General features: G+C 39.2%; 2 protein-coding genes across 11 annotated transcripts in view; both read left to right on the top strand.

Annotated features, from left to right (window-relative positions):
- The window catches only part of SENP7 (SUMO specific peptidase 7), a 44,853-nt gene extending 34,987 nt beyond the window's left edge, over positions 1-9,866 (top strand). For 6 of the 7 annotated variants that reach the window (XM_055801395.1, XM_055801396.1, XM_055801394.1 and 3 more), the window contains 7 exons: positions 566-658; positions 1,530-1,741; positions 2,158-2,210; positions 2,504-2,541; positions 2,762-2,830; positions 4,945-5,095; positions 7,594-9,866. In XM_055801395.1, the coding sequence (XP_055657370.1) occupies positions 566-658; positions 1,530-1,741; positions 2,158-2,210; positions 2,504-2,541; positions 2,762-2,830; positions 4,945-5,095; positions 7,594-7,731 (754 nt within the window). In that variant the 3' untranslated portion in view covers positions 7,732-9,866. Of the gene's footprint in view, positions 1-565; positions 659-1,529; positions 1,742-2,157; positions 2,211-2,503; positions 2,542-2,761; positions 2,831-4,944; positions 5,096-7,593 lie in introns of those variants that run through there. The other variant, XM_055801401.1, reaches the window with a different exon arrangement.
- A 143-nt stretch (positions 9,867-10,009) lies between these two features.
- Positions 10,010-21,148, top strand: part of IMPG2 (interphotoreceptor matrix proteoglycan 2) — a 60,418-nt gene continuing 49,279 nt past the window's right edge. For 3 of the 4 annotated variants that reach the window (XR_008746762.1, XM_055801391.1, XM_055801393.1), the window contains exons 1-2: positions 10,010-14,461; positions 15,786-16,046. Coding sequence is in view for 3 of the 4 variants with exons in the window: in XM_055801391.1 (XP_055657366.1) it covers positions 14,383-14,461; positions 15,786-16,046 (340 nt within the window). In the remaining variant the exon portion in view is untranslated. The remainder of the gene's footprint in view (positions 14,462-15,785; positions 16,047-21,148) is intronic. The other variant, XM_055801392.1, reaches the window with a different exon arrangement.

Below are 21,148 nucleotides of genomic sequence, written 5' to 3'. Positions count from 1 at the left end.
TTTCTGAAATTTTTCTTACTCATTTAGTATCCTGTCCTCATGCTTTATGTCTGTAGGACTGAAAATTAAATGTGCTCCAGCATTTAAAGCTCAGAGCTGGAAGGAATCTGTTTCCGTTCTGGCTTTGCTACAGATGTGTTGCAAGACATGTAGCTTTTTCCTTCAGAAGATAAGGTTATTTAGACAGGCCTTCAAATGTGTTGTGAAGTTTAATTCATGGATGTTTATAAATTGATATAGATCTATATTTTTACATTGGCTTGTGTTTAGATGAGATTTTTGCATTTAGTGTAGTAAATAATAATTACTGGACAAATAACTGCAAGAAATCCTTTCAAATGCGTTGATGATTTTTTTTCCAGAAGGGTTTAAGACAGTTCAGAAATGGTTTCTAAGTCACTTAGGCTTAATGGTGTGCTGATTTGTTTTTTCTCTGATGGGGAAATTTCAAGAGTAAATGAAAAACCCATTGAGGGATTTGGAAGATAAAGGAATGTATAGGGATTAGAACTCCTACAATAAAAAAGAACAAACCTGAACTACAACTGTCATTTGGTTTCTGCAGAGTGGCACAGAGAAGACACAGAAGAGTAAGAACATGGACTCGTCATATAAACATCTTCAGTAAAGATTATATCTTTGTGCCTGTGAATGAGGAGTAAGTCTGTTTTTTTTTTTAGACACCTTTTCTGTTATTTAAAGACTTAAATGTTTGAATGTTGTGGTGATAAAAAGATGTATGGCTGTAAGCTTGGATCACTGGAAATTAACACATTAGATTCTGAAGAAGTAACAGGTGTGGGATGAGTAATTTTGAATTCTCTTCAAAAATTAAACTTTTTATTTGGTTGTCTTTAGTAAACTTTGTGTCTTTTTTTGTTTTTTTTTTTTTTTGTTTTTTGTTTTACTGAAAATTGCTTTTATGTGTTTTTCAAAATAATTTGTGTGTCATCATGATAATTCCTCTGCACTTAAGTAATATTTCTATAAAGAAATCACAGCAACTTACAGCGTTAATGGATCAGGGGTAGTACTTCCATGGTCTGTGCCTTGGCCGCGTTGGATGACTGACCTGCACATGGAAACTCGAGTAAAACTGAATAGGCATTGGGAGTTACTTATGCAAAACAGCTGCAGAAATTGATGAGGCTAGAGGCATGCTGTACCTTCAGCTATATTCAAAACTGGGATCACCAGCACAGATAATTTTATTTTTCCTGCTGCCTTTTTTTTTTTTTTTATGGTGTGGGATGGGTGGCGAGACACTGATGAATTGTTGAAGTGGGTTGGTTGGGTTTTTTGAAAGAAATTGATGCTTATTTTTGCTGTTATGCCACCATGCAAAGTAAAATGCAAAGTGAGAGGATTAGTACGAGATGCCATGAAGGAACATGGCAGTGATGGTTGTGTGTCACAGAACAGTTATCCATGAGCTGTCGATGTTATAAAACTTTTCATAGCCTTTATTTAGAACGAAATGTTATACAGTTTTGACGTTTTTTCCCCCCGCTCTCCCCACTGCTGGGCAGGTCTCATTGGTACATTGCAGTTATCTGTTTTCCTTGGTTAGAAGAAGCTGTGTATGAGGACTGTCCCCATCAGAATTCATTGCATCACCAGCCTCAACAGTCTCTGCTTTTGTCAGAGAGTGAGAACCCTACAACTGGCTCAGTGTTGGCCTTTACTGGTAACTGCAAGGATGAAGAAGAAATGGATGCTAACAGAAGTTTCTTCTCAAAAGGTAGGTAATCTAGAAGAAAATCATGTCAAGCCATATACAGTTCTAATAGTATTTTAATCCTTGAAGGAGGGATAGGATGTCTTAAAAAGTATCTTTCACATCAAGACGGATGCAATACATTTTTGTATTACCATGCATAGCAAGGACTTGACTTCTTGTCTGCAACTCTGGAAAATACTGGAAGAAACATGTAAAATGAGTGGCTTAGATCCCATCATGAGTGGAAATTTCTTAGATTTTAGTAAGAATTTTACCAGGAAGGCAGGTCCTCAGTAACTGCTATTTGAACATTGAGAAGGGAAGCAAAATTAGTTTGTACTTTGCTGTTGTATTTTGAATATTAATAATGAATTTGAAAATTAAGATGTTTCAGTTAGGAAGTATTTAAGACTTTTTAATTTGTTCTGTTGCACTAGGTGGCAGTGAAATCGCTGCTTCTGCTTCAGTCCTGGATTCAGGTATTTCTAGAGTAAGTGCCTTTTTGTATTGACAGGGGAAATGAGTAATTTTGCATCATCTTTTTTGCAGCAGCTGTCGATGTTTGTGTGGCCTTTACAATGTGCAAGGCACTTTGAATTAGCCTGAAGTCCTCCTTAGCCTGCTTATGTTGCCTATGCTATGCTTTCATATGCTTTTAAAAATTATTTATCAGGTTCTCTGTTTCTGAAAAAGGAGCCTCTTTGGCTTTTAAATCTATGAAGACATTAGAGTTTATAATTGCTGTAATTTTTTTAAGGTTGTTTTTATTTTCTATTCTCTTAGATCTCCCTAAGTAATTCCAAAAGGCAGATTTGTAAAAGGTATGTTTCTGGTTTCATACATTATCATTAAATTATATGAAGAAATTCTGCAGTAATTGTTATTTGTCATAAAGCCACAGCTGTAGGGACTTGTCCATTTCTTTTTCCACACTTGTTCAGATATTGGTGGTCTTGTTAAGCTCTATTCAAAGAAAATATTTGCTTTGGTAGTGTTGATAATGGAAGACTACAGTGATTTGTTTGTTTTTGTTGTGTACAGGCCTTGTATACTCATCTTAGATTCTTTGAAAGCTGGTTCTGTGCAGAAAACAGTTCAGGTTTTGAGAGAGTAAGTAACTACATTTTTTATTTATTAACAAGAGATGCTGCTGGTCTTATTTCTATGTTCAAAATACTTTATTAAGGTGTACATTTCTAATGCTAAAGGAAAATTCATAAAGGCTTACTACAAAGAAAATTGTAATAGCAGTACCAAGGCTTGTGTGAAAAGCCTGTCTTTGCTCTGCAGCCCAGATATAATGCAAAAATTGTGAAGTGGACAGGTTTTTTTGAAATTGAAAAAAAATAATAAAACTTAAAAGTAGAGGGGGGTGGTGGTTTTGGGTTTTTTTGGTTTTTTTCTTTAATCCCCTCCAGTTCAATAATGGAAGGTGTTTTTAAGGGGAGAAAACCATATTCTTTAAAATTTATAGTTTGAAATCTAAATGATTTATTTTCCAGAGGGCTGATAATCATTATTTTGATGGAGCTTATGGAATTACAGCATTAAAGCCACTCCCACCAATCTGCAAAAAACCAGAAACTAGACTGAAGCTGCCTAAAAGCTTGATGTGTCAGTATAGTTTTATTGGAATGGTATTATTTGTTTTGGAAAGTGAGAGTAAAAACACATTCTTTTATGTGAAAAGTGTGTAAGTATTGGAAGAACTTCTTCAGACTTCCAGTACTTTTACACACTCCTGATGACTTTTAACACCTATCAAGATCTTTTTTAGAAGTTGCTAAATTAAATATTTGAAGCTAAATAGAATTGTTTTTTTGTTTTCTGTTGTATTCACTTAACTGAAAAGACCAAAAATACCTAAACCAAATAGTACCTCCGTCTTGTAAAAGTAAATCTTTCAAAATTACGATGTCAGGGTTAGATGAGGATCAGACATTTTTATGAAAACATCTTTTCTCTAGATAGTGCTCTGTGCTTTGAGCTACTCTTGGGGTTGAAATTCCAGAGAGGCTGGTTTCCTGGAGTTCAGAAAGATGTCATGAAAAGTCTGAAAACAAAGAGGTGTTTTATGGAGTTGTGAGATCAGGGAAGTTTGGGAAGCAGGCCTCTTATTCCTTCAATTTGCAGTTACACCCTGAAAGCAGAAGTTTAAGGAAACTGATGCAGGGCTTCTGTAACCTCTAATTTCCTTGAGTTGATTTTTGTGGTGTTTTGGGCAGTGATCAGCTGCACAAAATTATGAAGTGTACAGTCACAGGTTCTTGCAGTTTCTAAGGAATGTGCTTCACTGAAGTTTCTTCGTCTTTGAATTAGTTTATGTTTGCCTTCTTTTCACAGTTGCTATTTTCCCCAAAAGCTATTTTGGGAGTTTGATACGTATTTTTATTCTCAGAACTGCAAGGACTTGGGGCTTTTGGAAATCAAACATAAGGTCTGAGTTAATGTATACATTTTTTTATTCCCTAAAGTCAGACCTCATGTTTGATTTTCACAAGCCCTGAGCCTTTGTAACTGACTAAAATCAGCAGAGAAGTATAGGTAAGTGTTGCCTTTGAAAATCACACCCATCTGCTTTCCATACCCTCTTCCAAATTCGTGGCCAGCCCAGAATGTGAGGTCAGTGAGTTGCTACTGAAACACAAGAACAAGAGAAAAACCTGATAACAAATAAGTCCTAATCAGTAACAAAGTGGTCGCTTAAGGTTTTTAGCAAGTTTTTATGTACTTTATACACTAGTAGGTTTGCAAGGGTTATATTGGTGCAATTGTAACTCTGTAAGGTGAATTCTAAGGTTTCTTTAATGGTTTGCTTAGGTTAAAAAAACACTGCTGGCCTTCTAGGATGAACCCAGGAAAAATCTGTATGGTAACCAGGAAAGATTACTTGAGTTCTTCCTTTAATTAAGGTCTAAAAATGTCCTGTTACCCTAATAGCTTTAGGAAACTCAATGCAAACAACTGTTTTCATATAACTTAATGCATCTTTCTGTTTTGTATATTGCATATTATGTGGTAGAGAATTCTCTGCATGACGGAATATTGGACAGTGGAATTTGTGTTTTCTTGTATGAGTTTCTATGACAGGTTCTGTGAAGGAAATCGTTTAAAGCTATTATAGCTTTTTGGCCAGCTCCAGAACAATATTGAGTAGTATCCCAAAATGCACTGAGCTTGGGAGTTGTTTCTTAAGTATTTAATCTGTTTGCTTTCTTTTGTAGGTACCTTGAAGTGGAATGGGAAGCTAAACGAAAAACGCAGCGAGAATTCAATAAATCAACAATGATGGACCTCTGTCCCAGAGTGCCTAAACAAGATAACAGCAGTGATTGTGGGGTCTATTTGCTGCAATATGTGGAAAGCTTCCTCCAGGTACAAATGGAAACTACCTTTCCCTTTCTCCAAAATTACCTTAAACCCCAAAAAACTCTTTCTGAGGGAAATAGCCAGACACACAATGCTGTGATGCTCAGCCTCAAAAGTTTCAAAGCCATTTGAGGAATAGGAGCTAAACCCCATACTTCAAGTAGTGGCCCAGGGTCTTTGTATCTGCAGCACAGTTTCTCATCTGTGTATGTTGGCAAACATTTCTGACGTTGTAGTTTAATGTTGCTTGACTGTGTAATCTTTGAACGGTTGTGGCAATCAGAAGAGGACTGGAGGAAAGCAAGTGTCACTCCTGTCTTCAAAAAAGTCAGGAAGGAGGACCGGGGAGTGACAGGCTGGTCATCCTCACCCTGATCCTTGGGAATGAGATGAAGCAACTAACCCTGGAAACTGTTTCCAGATATGTGAAGGACAAGAAAGGGATTGAGAGCAGTCAGCACGGATTTACAAAGGCAGGGGGAATCTTGCTTGACCAACCTGATAACCTTCTATGATGAAATGACTGGCGTGGTAGATGAGGGAAGAGCAGTGGATATTGCCTACCTGGGCTTCAGTGATGCCTTTGACGCTGCCTTCCATAAGATCCTCATAGAGAAGCTTGATGGATTATGGGCTGGATGAGTAGACAGTGAGTTGGATTGAAAACTGGCTAACTGGATGGCTCCCGAGAGGGTGTTGATCAATGGCAGGCAATCTAGTTGAAGACCAATAACTAGCAGTGTACCCCAGGAGTGAATACTGGGTCCAGTCCTGTTTAACATCTTTATTAATGATCTGGGTGTTGGGGCAGAGTACACCCTCAGCAAGTTCACAGCTGACACAAAAATGGGAGGGAATGGCTGACAATGCCAGAGGGCTGTGCTGCCGTTTAGAAGAATCCCAGGGTGCTGGAGAATGGGCTGACAGGAACCTCATAAAGTCCAACAAGAAGTGTAGAGTCTTGCACCCAGGGAATAACCACCTTGGGCACCAATATCTGCAGGGGGTCACCCAGCTGGAAGGAAGCTCTGCTGGAAAGGACCTAAGGAATTCTGATGGACACCAAGCTGAACATGTGCCAGCAGTGTGTCCTTGTGGCAAAGAAGGCTAGCAGTATCTTGGTCTACATTAAGAGGAATGTTGCCAGCAGTTTGAGGGAGGTGATCCCCTCTCCTCGGTGCTCTGTCCAGTTTTGCTCTCCCCAGTATGAGAGAGGCCTGTGCTATTGGAGCAAGTCAGGAAAGGGTCACGAAGATGATTAAGGTACTGGAGCTCCTCTTCTATGAGGAAAGGTTGAGAGAGCTTGGACTCTGAGAGAAGGCTTAGGGGGGGATCTTGTCTCTGTGTTCAAATACCTGAAGGGACAGTGCAAAATGGACAGAGTCCTCTCTTTTCAGTGGTGCCCAGTGACAGGACAAGAGGCGAAGGCTGCTAACTGAAACACAGGAGGTTCCCTCTGTACATAAGGAAGTGCTTTTTGTTGTCGTGGTTTGGTTGGTTTTTTTTACTGTGAGGGTGACCAAATGCTGGTACACTTTGCCCAGAGAGGCTGTGGACTGTCCCTCCTTGGAGATCTTCAAAAGCTGTCTGGACATGGTCCTGACAGCCAGCTCTAGGTGGCCCTGCCTGAGCAGGGAGATTGGAACCGATGACCCCCAGAAGGTCATTTGTGATTCTGTGATGGGTGGGTTGAGTTCTTGTGTAGGTGGAAAATGAAATTCTTTACTAATGCTTTTGAACTGCCCATTCCCTAACTGGGGTGATGTTCTGCTTGCAGAAGCAAGGCCAGGACAAGGTGGTTGTCCTGTAATATATGTTACCATATATTACTTTATTCAAAGGAAGGAGAAGGTGAAATATAAGCATGGCAAAAGAATGAAGAGGGAAAGAGGAAAAAAGACTTTGGCAAATCAGATGTGGTGTTGTGGTCTTATTGCGAAAGCTGCTAGCATCTCTCAGCCATTTCAATTTACGGTCGTCTTTTGTTCTGAATTCTCCCCTTCTCATGTCCTGCTAAAACTGTTTAGCAGTGTCCTTGCTGCTTTGTTGTCTTCTATCAGACCGACCAGCTCGTGACAGAAGAACATGTGCCTGAGGCAGCAAAGCCTCAGCAGGCTTAACTGCTTTATGCGTGATCCTTCCCTAGAGTGTGATTGTACGTGTGTGTTCTCTGACAGAAGTGCATCTGTCCCTTGTTAGATATTGAGAGTGTGTCTAGTTGTATCAGAATACGTGGAATCTGCCTTGAGTATGTGCTTATACTGATGTATCTTTAAGAGAAGTGGTGATAACGTGTTTGCTGTTTACGATTGAATAGTTTGTGTTAAGGGTATGTATGTTTGTGATTACTATGGAGGAACTAGAATTTGACTTTGAAGCCTGTCATTGCTCATTGAAACTTGTTTGTGCCTCCTTGGTCTCAGCAGTAATGGAAGGGTTTTAACTTCTTTTTGAAGGTTGCTTTAGAAAATTCATGCTGTAAATCCTCTGTTTTCTGTTACCAGAATCCCATAGTTAACTTTGAACAGCCACTGCATCTGGAGAAGTGGTTCCCTCGTCAGGTGATCAGAAGCAAAAGAGAAGAAATCAGAGACCTGATCTTGCAACTGCACTTTCAGCAGCATAGTGGCAGCAGCAGCTAATGAATCTAATTAAGCCAGACCTGGCAAAGAACATTGTTGAGTAAAGTAACTCGAACTCTCCTTAACAGCGTTTGGACTCTTTGCTGCCTTGCAAGGAAGAAGGGGGGAGGGGGGGAAAAGAACCACAAGAAGTATTTTGTTCAGTGTGAATTTATTTAAAGAATTTTTTTTTTTTCATTTGAGTTGTGTGGTCACAGAGTGTAATTGCTGGGGGGGGCGAGGGGAGGAGAAGGTTGTAGATAAAAGTGTAAATATGTAAGTTAAAGCTAATATATATGGAATGCCAATTGATTCTTTACTTGGAATACGAAAGCTGCATACAGGTATGTGCCACAAGGATGTAAAAATATTTTTATCTTTTGGAACCTGTTCTTTACAATTCTATGTAATCGTGGGTGATCGTGTAGGAGTCAGGCCTGAAGACAGGATTTTGACCCTACACTGTGTGTCTCTTTATCTTGTAGCTCATACAGATAGAACAAATACTATGTATTGTTTTAATTTAAGGATCTAATAATGACTCTCTTTAGAGATGTATTTTTTGTTTTGTTTCTGATTATATACAGAAGCATTCTGCATGTGTCAGAATATTCTGCCAAGATTTGAGGCAGCTGAGTTTTGATTTTTTTTTATTTCTACTTTTTCCCTTCCTAGCATTTTAATCATAAAAAATTATTTCCATGAGTGGAAGACATTTGTTTGAGAGTGACTGTTAAAATCTTTTAAAGTCAAGAGTGGATTTTTTTAAAGGGTTGGGTTTTTTTTTTCCCCTTATCAGGTTTTAGAAGAAATTTTGCTCTCCCAGTACGTGCCAGTACAATACATGTAGGCAGTAGACTTTTAATGCTGTTCGCCTCATTTTGGGGAGGTACTCCTGCAAATCTTAGGGCATCACTTTAGAAAGGCAAGCAGGGTCTGGCTCAGAACTTCAAAAGTTTGAAGTGTTTTACTAAAAAAAAAAAAGGCCATTTTCATTCAAAAAGTTCATTATGTTCTATATAGTATTTCTTTAAGATACGTAATTTCCATAGCGCAAGCAGGATTTATACTTTGCTCAGGAGAATTGAGTAAAGATGCCTGAATATTTGAGTGTTTGAACTCGAGACTTGATTTAGTAATCTAGTACAAGTTTATCATTGTCTTAATGCATACTTACGTAGTCTTCCCTCAAACAGCAATCACGTGAAGCTTTAATAACATTTTGACATACACACTTTTTTCTATGGTTACTGCATGGTAGAAGTTGATTGTTTTAAGAGGATGCTTTCTCCCGTTCCCCACTGTAAGTAAACTTAAGTATCATCTTAAGTGTCATCGCACCCTTCAGAAGGACCATGTGTTGGATAACCACCAAAACCACCTGTCAAACATATCTACAAAACCAGAACTCTCAGCGCTGGGAGTAGGGTAGAGAGTCAAGGTAAAAATCTGAGGGCAATGCGTACATGTGAACATTTTTATGGCATTGCAGAATTCTCAGGGCCCCTTCCCTCCACACAGCTTCGAAATCTAGCGTTTGGAAAATCCAGTTATTACTTCAGGTTCTGTACAGTCATCCAAAAAAACCCCCACCCACAGTTGTTTCTCAAACCAGGAAACATTCTTTCTGGAAGAGACACAATTTTAAACCAAAATAATTTGCTGACTGCAGTTACCTTCTGTGTAGCTGTGAAGAGCCTAGTACAATTACTGTATGTTTTTTGTCTTTGTTTACACTTTAATTCCACAGATTGTCACTGTTCCCTCAGCAGCATCTGTCCCCCTCATCCCAGAGTTTTTTTGGCTTTCACACCTAAATCACAACATCAGCATTGCTTACAGGGATAATCTGTGTATTTATTGTAAGACAGATAAAAGAAAAAATGCAGAAATATGTGCCCTTTTTAATTGATGAATATTTTCAGTATTCCCTTAAGAAAAATAGTTTGGGCTTTTTCTTGCAGTAATGTAAGTTTTTATCATGAAGTAATTAATTCTTTTTTAGATTGACTGGTTTATAAATATTTAAAAGCAAAAGTCATGTATAAACTTTTATAAATTGGTTTTATAACACTGAAGGATTGCCTTTGTAGATTTGTTAGATATGAGCTGTGAGAATGCCAATACATTTGATATTAAAATTATTTCCAGAAGTTGCTGAATGTGACTGTTACCATTCTTTTCCCAGCTGCCACAAATATCCAGTGAGGTAAGCCTAAGATGGGCCATTGTACTGCTTTTAAGGTATACACACAGTATGTGTCTCTTAACCCAAATTTCTATCAAAGTGAGGATTTGTTCTCTGGTTCCTATAAAGGCATGCAGCTAGTTCACAGCTTCTGGTGGCAAGCAAGGCTGCTTTTTGACTCAAAAGCCTTAGAGTTTTCTGTAGCTAGGTGAACAGTCTCGACAGCCTGAATGACTAGCCTGGGAAGTGCCTGGGACCACCATCTGCAACCCACCCCATTCCAGCCATTTGCATTTAACAGGTACGTGGTGAGTGCTAGGAAGTGTCTGTGAAAAAAGTTGCACTCCAGGTACCTTCATGCTTTCCTTTTTATTTGCTAGAACTGCCCAAAGTTAACTTTTGGCATGTATATGGCGCCAGACTGACTCAGAGACTTTTCTGCATTATCTCCTGCATCTCCATTCCCTGTATTAATCCCTGTTTAACTGAAATGGTGGGTGGCATGGTACTTCCAAGCAAACCAATCTTTGTAAGGCTCTGTACCCTATGCTGTGTAATTATGGTTTCAAAGCAATGAATTGTACTCAGTGTTAAATATAGCTATCAATTTCTTTAAAAAAACCTGCTACATTCTGGCTGTCTGGGACCAGAAACTGTCCTTCATGAAGAAATAAATCTGAGATCTGTTTAAGGTACTGTTGGCAAGCGTGACACAAGAAGCGAGGTGAATGAGAAGTAACTTCTAGTAAGTAAATCTTCCAGGAAAAAAAAACCAACCAAAACAACCAACTAACCCTAGTTTTCATCAAGAACTGGAGAAGTGAATCATGAAACTGCAGGTGTGCTTTTTAAAAACTATCTGTGCACTGCTGTGTTTTCCCTCTGGAGCTGCAGGCATAGATTCATTGCAGTCCATCTGTGTCCTTTTGTGGGACTTGCCTCCTGGAATTTGACCCTGAAATGAGCTTGCAGCACTCGGTAAGTACTACGCTTAAAAAACAATAAAAACTCAACAACTACAATAGTAACACTTTTATCTTGATTACGACGGGGAAACAGAATATTGCTTCTGGCAACCCCTCAAAAAAAGACTGGTTTCTTGGTGGAAAAGCAGGAATTGTAGAATGAGATTTGTAAGATCTCAGGATTGAAAATGTTTCCATTGATGGTCAAATAAAACCAAGACCAACAGCAATAATTCTGTCCAACCAAATTGCAGTTGGAAACGCTGTTCAAAGATGAAGTCACAGGCACTGGGATCATCTTTGACTGTTGAACAAGGTAAGAGATACTTATCAATGGTTCAGAAAAGGAGGAATGTTGAGGATAGGTTTATACTAATGGACAGAGCAAGATAATGAAGTGTTAGATTAATTTGGTTGACCTCGCTTCCTGATTTTTCTGTTCCAAGTACTTTACAATACTACGTGACGGAGAGGTGACGGTATGACAAGCTATGGTGGGCTGAATTTGCTCCGCTGGAAGGCTGAACAGCCTCAGACATTGCTTGTTCTTGGGAGACGGTTCGCCAGAGAACTCTTCAGGGGCAAAAGCGAAAAGTCAGTGGTGAAATGCTTGGCAACAGCACCCACAGAAACTGAAAAAGTTAAAAGCTTTTGTCTAACCTAATTGTCTCAGCTAAACTGATGGAGAATTTTGTTGGTGAATCCCATCAAATGCTATGAAGTCAGTTGCTATAGGTCCACTCACAGGAGACAATTTATAATCTTGGTGTTAAGCTGTGTGAGCTTGGGGATAAGGAGTGTCTACCATCATGTGGCTCTTCATTAGAGGCATTTTCATTAAAGCATACCTTTATTTTGCATATTTAATTAGATTAGTGTATTTAGCTTTTTGAATAAATTGCATTTGAAAAACAAATTATTTAGAACAGTATGCGTGCCGTAGCAGAATTTTAGTGACCATTACCTTGTAGAGAACTAAGATTCAGCCAATCACATTTGCTATAGGAAAGCACATGTCCTTTTTTTTTTTTTTTTTTTTTTTTCAGAAATACAAATTGTCAGAAAGCTATCTTTTTAGTTTTAGAGATACGGATGTGACCTTGGCGTGTTACGGCACTAGGATTATACTTTCCTTTTTTCTCTCAGCAAGAATATACTTTTCCTGAGTGCTTTTGAGCAGATACCATTTGGCTACAGGAAATGAAGAGCCATGCATCTTCTGATGCAAGGTATTACTGTAGAGGCTTTAGTCAAATCAAAGGAGGAGTTAATTTTCCAAGGTTATTTGGAAATCTATTTCAAGAGTTGTTTTGCTTGTTTTAAGAAACTTCAAATGCTGGTTGTGCTTTTAGTGACACCTTTTGCTGTCATAAGTGTAGGAGACTTTCAGATGTTGTGTATCTAAGTTTCACTACTGAAATCACTGTTCAATTTGAAATCGATAGCTTGAGCTAATATTAATAAACATTTAAATATTTAAAGTGTTTTGTCACACAGAAGCTGACATAGCCATACCATAGAAAATTTTGACAGATTCAAAGCGGCTAGGTTTTATACTGTTCATGTTCTGAGTATCTTTGAGAACTTCACTGATGAAAAAACCAGCAATTCCATAAATCTGAAAACTTTTAATTTGCTTTCATACTCTTACTGAAACACGTGTATTCTGAGAGATTTCTCTAAAAGTATTAGTTGTCATGCATTCTTGAGGTAAGTTAGCTTTTGGTTTTGTGTTTATAGTATTTCTAATCTTGATTCAGTTGCATTTTTGCAGGGTAATTATAGCAAAACCATTCATGACATTGAAAGCACCAGTCTGCAGAGGATTAAAAAAAAAAAAGGCAGGTCTGTGGTGTTGAATCTCAGATCATAACAAAGGTACCCAAGCTAGCCTCTAAAGTTGCTCTGTCTACCTAGCAATGCCAAATAGGACTTCGAAACAGTTTATGGGCACCAGTGCAGTGTTGTTCCTGTGCCTCATATCATTGGGACTGTTCAAGTTACAGCTGCGGTGTGGCGTGCTGTGCTCAGTGCTGCTGCCAGTATTGTAGTTAGCTGGGCAGAGCCAGCCTGGGTGAGCAGTGCCGATTTGATAGATCCAAAATGTCTGATTCTAAGAAAACTGTTTGCAGGTGTTAGATGAGCTCAGTAGTTTCACTTGAAGTGTAATTTAGTAGTTCTGTGGGGAAAAACCCAAGGAAAATATCTTGCTTTGAAAATAATCAACTGGAATCTGTTAGATCTGTTGGAAGACATCTGTTAGATGTAGGAAGAGCCTAAAAGCAAAGGTGGTTTTACTGGAGTCCTGTGAGTGTCCTGTGTGTAATATCAGGAATTATCAGTTATCTTAATTGCTGGGAGTTCAGCAGAGCAGCGAGAAGAGAGGAGACAGAGCTGTATACCTAAGGAGCTCTGTGCAAATGCTCTGCAGGCTATCATCTGGGAAGCTCTGGGAATCCAGCTTTGAAATATTTATGCAAAACCACTACCAAAAATCGTCACTTCAGACAAATCGACACTTTGCTTAGCTTGATCTGAACGCAGTAACCAGCAAGTCCTGAGTAATGCCATCCAGGAGACGGCACTGATGGGGTATTTCTAGTGGTCTGAATGCAGTCTGCCATTGCAGGGTGGCTTCTGTACACGTTTCTGCGATGAGCTGACCCTGGGCAGGAGGGTAGCAGAGAGTGCTGCCCTTCCTGCAGTTCTTCTTATCTGATCATCTCTTCACGTAGCTGTACTTATTTGTTCCTACTGCTCATGTCAGGTAATACCTGAGAGAGATGAAAGAATCGCAGCTGCCCTGGCTTTATCTCTGGGGGAAGCACTGCTTCTGGGATGTGAGGGGCAGTGGTGTAACAGCACAAGATTTTCTCCTTCAGCGCAGACTCAGGCAGCAGGGCTGTACTTGCTCTGTCACCAGAATAAACAGTCCTGCAGGAAGGTTGCTTTGGTGTTATTTGCATATGCCTTGGTGTTTCAGTGTGTTTTTAGATATATCTATTTCTACAAGCAGCAGGCAAAATGCACTGAGACCTTCCACCAGAGACTAGCATGCTTCCCCTGATGTTTTGTGGTCAGCGTGATCTTTAAAAAGGGCAGAAATTGAAAGGCCAATGAAAAAACATGGTTAATTAAATGTGAAAGGTGCTGTCCTTGTTTGGATTGTCTGTTAATGGTATGACAAGCTCTGGTAAAGAGCTTAGCTGGCCAGATTAAAATTAAAAAATTGTCTTAGTCCATCTGCTAGCTCCAAGGAGTTTACTTCCGTCTCCTTTTCTTGTTTCTTCACTCAAGCGGAATACTGTCTTTGAAAAGAACACTCCCAGGATGTCTTGGTTGACTTTTTTTACCTGATTTTTTTTTTGAAAAATTATTATATGTGACACCAAGGTATTTTCAAGAAGGAAAATGCTCTTGGTTGGTTCAAGGATACGTTAGAGACAACAGCTCTTTTGTTAAAAGGGATTTTCTTTTTTTTTTTTTTAATTGCATACTGGATTTTTGGAAAAAATAATTATGTTTGGCTTCATTTGCAAAGTTTTTCTTTGCCTTCTGTTTTTGGGAATGATTAAAGGCTATCTTCAAATAGTTGCAGGTAATGCAGAAATCTTATTTATATTCCTGTTTTCAAAGTTTACTTATGGTAGTATGTAGAAATAAAGATACTTCTCTGCTTTAATTATAACAAAGGGGGCTAATACAGAGAAATGTTTGGTCAAATCTGTGCCGTGATATCAGTGTAAATACGGAGCATTTGAGTGATTTCCAGGAGGAAAGGACAGTTTTACTGTACACTTGTGTTGTTTGGAGTGTAGAATGTAGCAAGATTTTCCACCTTTGAGAGACACTAAATACTGCTAAGTTTTTTACTTGGTGCTTTTTTCTTTAATAATTTTGTATTAAATCTTAAAAAGTGAGGTTCTGTCTTCTGCTTATGGACACTGAAGATGTGTTAGTTTGGATAAAGGCTGGGCTTTTGCCATGACCTTTTTTGATGTTCTCTTCTCCCTTTGATGTACCATCTGTGGTGGTCTTGTGCACTAGAGCCGACTATTAATGTACCATCAAAATAATCCAGCTCTTCATCTTTCAGGCATTGAAGTCAAAAAGTACTCTTGACTTTGAAGTTGCAGAGTAAGCTCATAATCTGTGGGATGAAAAATGTCATGTACTTATTACTGTTCTTTCTCATAATAAATGATTCATTGTGATTCTTCTTCAAGCATGTTTTCTGGCAAAAAAGTGGGAAGAAGAAGGTGGAATTAATTAATGCTGACTGCTGACTGTAGAGGACAGAGAAATTAGACTGTCAGACTAAAACCAAATAGACACATTCTCCCCTCAGCTGTAAAGTTCTCTCTGGCGTGATATGGAATAACTAACGTAAGAGGATATTTAAAAAAAAACTTAAAGCTGATGAGCCCCCCCTTTTTTTTTCCCTTTTCTTTCTTTTGGTTTTTTTTTTCCCTGCTCCAGTCCAGTAGAGACCTATCTCATGGTGGTGCAAGGTGTACTTGCTAGCTGTCAGTTCAAGCAGCTTTCTTTTTGCAAGGGATATAAGTGTTTCTTGTGGAAAGAAAGTATGGAATAAGGGGAGTTGTTAATTAATTTGTCACCCTGAAAGCTTCTAAATACATGTTTATTCACAAATATAGACCATTGACTTAATCCAAACTGCAGAAGGGAAGTTAAACCCAAAATATTAGCATTCAAAGGGTTAGACCTTTAGGTTGTGTTACCATTTGATGGGCTGCTGTAAAGTGCTTAAGGTTGTTTATAATACTATAGTCATGCAGACAGGTTCTTGTTAACAGAAAGAAGCAGTTATGTTCTTCAGAGACCAGAGCAATGGCATCGAGATATACATGATTGTATCAGTATCTCATCTGAGAAATTTATGTGTGGTTTTAACTTCACAGCAGCTGGTTACTCAGCTACAGAAGGAGAACAGGCTGAAGGTGTTTCACCAGCCCCTCAGCTCAGTGACTGGCAGCTGGCAAACCCTTCTCTGCCTCCCGAGTTGAAAAAGCTTAATGGCATCATGGAGGCTGAACAGTTCAACAAGCGTTTGCTATTACGAAGGAAGCGGTCCATTTTGTTTCCCAGTGGAGTTAAGATCTGTCCTGATGAATCTGTTGAGCAGGCTATTGCCAACCATCTGAAGTATTTCAAGCTCAGAGGTAAGTGATTGTACATCTCATGAGTAATTGGGTAAAGAACACTTATTTATAAAAAAATAATAGATGAGGCTTTTAAACATAATAAATACCAGGCCACAGGAAGTACATTATTAGCCAAGAAACTTAGTTTTCTATGATAATCTTCCTTATGAGAGCTGTTCGGAGCTAAAAAAAATAATCTTCTAGTTATAGTCAAATATCATAAAAAAAAAATCTCAGTTTCTGAAACCAAAGTTAGTGTTTAATAATTACTAACCCTATCTCGTAGAACAATTTGGGCGCTAAGAAAAATAAGTGTTACATACAGGTTAGCTAAATGACAAAGCTTGTTTGTATTTAGTGTTCTTCAAGTACTAGTAGAATTCACTGAGGGGTCTTTCCGAAAAGAGTCAAGGCTGAGACATTGATGTCTCAACCCTGTGACTTTTGACTACGGCTGGTTGTGCAAAGCGTAGTGTGTTCTGCCTGGAAAGCCAGTCTCTGCATGTCAGGCTGTAACATAATGGAGATGAAGGCTTTCTTTTCTGATGTGGAAGTTGGTGTGACAGAGTACTCCCTGGAAAGCTGAAATATCCCCAGTAACAGCTTCTTTCATGTGATGAAATACTACAGCAATATGATGTATTTTAAACCCTTCTGGCTGACAACATTGGGATGGGGCATTGAGGTCGTGTAGCACTAGTATTCGTGTGCATCTGTATTGTAGCATTCAAACAATTTGTATTGTCTTAATGTGATTGCACATAAATGGTGAAATGGGAAAGAGCTACTGTCACTTAAAGGAGAAGGAAAGGTCATCATAGACTCATGTTTAATGAGACTCTTGACTGCTTACAGAAGAAACTCCCACTGGTAACTCGATTTATTCACTTACAGCAGTGAAAAACAATCAAAGCTGGGAGTAAAAACCTGAGTGTCTGCATAAAAGTAAACATAAAGAGTGTATATGGAGAAGAAAGAGGAATTGTGTGGGATCAGAGCCTCATTCAAATATGAATTGTACCTAGCTTGGAAGGGATGTCAACGCTGATGGTCACGCAGACAGTCTGACAGGCTTTGGCAGCTTCCTGTTTATGTCTACCCAGTGACGCTCAACTGTTCCTTGTGTTGCTCAAAATGAATCCACATGATGTGCTTTAAATGCAGCCATCCCTCAGTTATCTGTGATAGGGGGGTACGTAAGGGCAATACCAAGTAAGCAGAAGTGTGAGTGCTAATAGAGAAGGAAAATCTGTAACTTAGGTTGTAAAAGCTTATTTAGAACTTAATGATCCTAGGTTGAACCAAAAATCCACCTAGGCCATCTGCTGCCCTACTGGACTTACGGCTTCCACAATCTGCAAGGATTTCTTGAGCAGAGATGCCATGACCACCCTTAGCACTTCTAACTTAAAACTTTGAAAAAGATCTCTGCAAGTAGCAGAGGTGACTTTCTTTTGCAGCAAGCGGAGCAAGCTCAGTTCAAGCATTGTCATCTTAGTTCTGTTAGGATTGCACAGCACCATGAGATGATGTGATACCTACTTAATCACATCCTGAGTAAATGCTCCTGAGCTGAGAGTGGGTCATGTTGTGTATTGGGGTTGTGTGGCAAGGGTTTGGTAGCGGGGGGCTTCCAAGCTGCTAGAAGCTTCCCCCATGTCTGATGGAGCCCATGCCAGCTGGCGCCAAGACAGACCCAACACTCGCCTTTAAATATTTGAGAAAGGGAAAAACCCTGTGCAACAGCAACTGCAGCCAGGGAGCGGAGTGAGGCCGTGTGAGAGCCCCAGCCCCGCGGGCACCAGGCAGGGCGGGGGGGGGGGGACCAGAGCAGCTCCAGGTGCGGAGCAGAGACCCCCCGGCAGCCCATGGGAGCCCCTGGCCAGGCAGGCTGTGCCCCCAGCCCGGGAGGCCCCCAGGGGAGCAGATATCCCCCTCGCAGCCCTCCCTGCCCTTATCTCCATCCCCAGCCTTTTGTTACCTTCTCTCTCCCCATCCCACTGAGCAGGGTGGTGATGGAGCAGCTTGCGTGGGCACCTGCCGTCCAGCCAGGGTCAACCCACCACACGTTCTTAACTTTCATTCTCAGTAAAGCTGTTCCTTGAGTGTTACTGAATTATATACCTGCTTTTTCTTGAAACCATGTCTTTACTGGCTAGATGAGTCACTACGGTGTTAGAATAGTGAGATGGACTTTTTTGTCTCGGAACTGTGAAAAAAATAGTCCTAGGAAAGAGTATGGTTGCTGATGAACACTCAGAGACCAGCTGTTATCAGTGCCTAGAAAAATAACTGACCCCACAAGGGAATAAATGTGAAGGTACACAGAATCTGCTGATTTTTCAATCTCGGTCTGCGTTTTTAGAATCTTCTTTTTATTTTGTATCTGTTGAAGTAAGGAGTGACTTTACTATCCCATACTTGATCTTTTGATTTCAATACAATCTATTCTTTCCTTAGTTTTACTTTACTATCAGCAAGAAACAGTGGCACTACCATGGAAAGAAAACTTGATTGCTGTTTTAATATAAGAGCTTGTTAGAAAAACAAAGTTTGCATGTGCTGATTATCCAGATTGATTGTTCTATCTATATCTACCATAGAAGGAAACAGGTGGGTATATAATTATCTATCTGTAGCTCCTAGCTTTATTTACTTTTGCTAGCTTGCTAAAGCCGCTGTTAGTCAGTTAGTCACAGACAAACATTTCCTGTCATAGGCTTTAAATGCTTACGTCATATAGCTGTAGGCTTAAAAGTGTATAGTTTTGGTTTTTTTTAGACTACATCTGGATATTTTTAGCCTTAAAAACATACAAGATAGATATGATAAATACGTAATAAAACATAAAAAATCAAAGGGCAGCAAAATACAGGAATCTGGGGAGAAAATAATTCTTTTCTAAAACAGCAGTAGCACCCTTCAGCATATGAAAGTCTAAGTAATGGTATGATTGTTCACTGGTAGTCATTATTGTTGTCACAGTCAGAAGCACCAGCCAAGAATATAGGGGTGTTCTTGTACTTGTTTCTCTACACTTGCAGCTTAGAAGACTGATTTCTGAAGTGCTGATTTATTCCTCCAGTCAATCTCATTGCAGAACAGAGTTTTGCATTAGCAGAAGATACTATTTTCAGTCTCTTTTGAGATGAATCTGGGGTTATGATTGTCTCTGTACTCCCCAGTATGATACAGCCTCTGCATCTCTCGTAGCTGTATATGGAGGCTGCTGCTGTTGGCTGGCTTGGTATTTAGTTTGTTAGAATATAGAGATGGAAATCAGTCATAGATGCTCACAGAGTGGTACTGTGGGTTTTGGGTCTTAGTGTTTTGAACACATGTCTTTTTAAATGTTAGTAATGTTATAGTTGCTGCTGGAACAGTCGTGTGAATGTAGTGGTGGTTCATAGCTGGACTGTTGTAATGAGGACAGTGCATCCAATGGGCAGCTGGAGATTCCACAAAACATATTTTGTAGAAATCTAGCAGTGGGATTTCAGACAGTGAGTGTGCTGTTGTTTATGGTAATGTTGATTATGAATAATATTCTTTACTGCTGACAGGGAGCTGGTAGCCCAAGTCTCTGTTAAATAAAAATTATTATATGAAGAACAGCCACACCCACTCAGGCCAAAATGTGTTGTGACCAGTCACCTTATGTAGACAATTCAGTGAATCTCTGTTTCCTTTCGTGTAAATTGCTGGTAGGTGGCTGAGGACTGTAGTAGCCTTGAAAGATGAATTAGCCAGTAAAACAGAAACAAGGTAAGGATTGCAAGGTAGCATGGCTTGCACCGTTTCTGTGTGCTATGCCTGTTAATTAGGTAAAACAAAGGCTGCTGGATTTTGACACCATGGCTCAGGGTTAATACTGCTCCTCTTTGCAACCTCTGAGGTGTAAATACTATGGTGGCTACCTTTCCTAAATTGTTTGCATTTTTTCCTCCTGTGATCTACTGTCTTAAAAAATTAAGTGTATGCTCGTAAATACATCTTCTTTTCACACGAGTAGATCAGATAGTCTCTCTGCCAGAACTTTTTGTCAGCCAGAGCTTCAGATAAAGCTGAAAATCTAAATATTAGTGCTCAAAGATACTGACCAAAGAAGGAAGTAGACCGTATTTTAATTAATATGTCATAGCTGATGAGAGACAAGGACATTTTGGAACTTTAGAAAGAATAAAAGTTACTTCTCAGGAATGAAGTTTTGTGCATGATTGTAATACCTAGAACTGGTAATTTTGGGTGTACAGCACTGAGAGATCTCATTTCCCCCTTTCTTAGATACTTCAGATCTATTTACTGAAGTGTTAGAAATAATGATGTTATATTCTGTACATGAACAGAGTTAAGAGTGACGTTTCAATTTGATACTGAAATCATAAATATTATGAATTATTCAAATCTTGCTGAATAATGATGAAACAAACAGTCAAAAGTCATAAAAAAAATACCTGGCTAAACAAGCATACAATAAATAAAGTGTCCAGCTGAGTGAGCCTTTCCTTCTTGTTTCTCCCTCATCCCTGGCACACGTTAAGCATAACTTGTACTCAGCCAATACATTTCTGAGCTGTATTTGTAGAAGGTCAAGTTCTGTCTTCCTCTGTGTTTCGATTTTTAGATGTCAGCATATGCTTCTAAAAAGCTTGACTTTTCCCATAAATGACACTCCTCTCTAGTTACTGAAATACTACAGGTGGGAAAAGTTTAGTATGTTAGTGTTCAAAGAAAAGAAACAGTGTCATGTGGATTAGCTAATTCACATTCAACTATTTTAATTTAAAATCCTGGTTTGGTGTGTGTATTGTTTGGCCTATAACATAGCAAATTTTAAATGCAGCAGTGTTTCACCAACAGGTGAAATGTGTGTGTATATTAGTTTGTTTAGTGAGTGCTAATGAAGTCTTTGCAGGAAAGATCTCTCAGGAGGCGTCTGTGAGTCTCCCTGTCACTGTGGTCCTTGTCAAAACCCACTGTGATTAAGCCATTCAGTTGTGCAGAAATTAAGAGAAGAGTTCGCCTTATATTGCCTCATAATAGAATATTTCAGCCTGATGCAGTGCTCCTAGCCACTGTGCACAATTCAACTCTTAAGAAGCACTGATGGGATTTAACTG

The sequence above is a fragment of the Falco peregrinus genome, chromosome 4 (assembly GCF_023634155.1).
Source record: "Falco peregrinus isolate bFalPer1 chromosome 4, bFalPer1.pri, whole genome shotgun sequence".
NCBI lineage: Eukaryota > Metazoa > Chordata > Aves > Falconiformes > Falconidae > Falco > Falco peregrinus.
The sequence above is the reverse complement of the archived record's forward strand: the minus strand, read 5'-3'. Positions and strand labels throughout refer to the sequence as shown.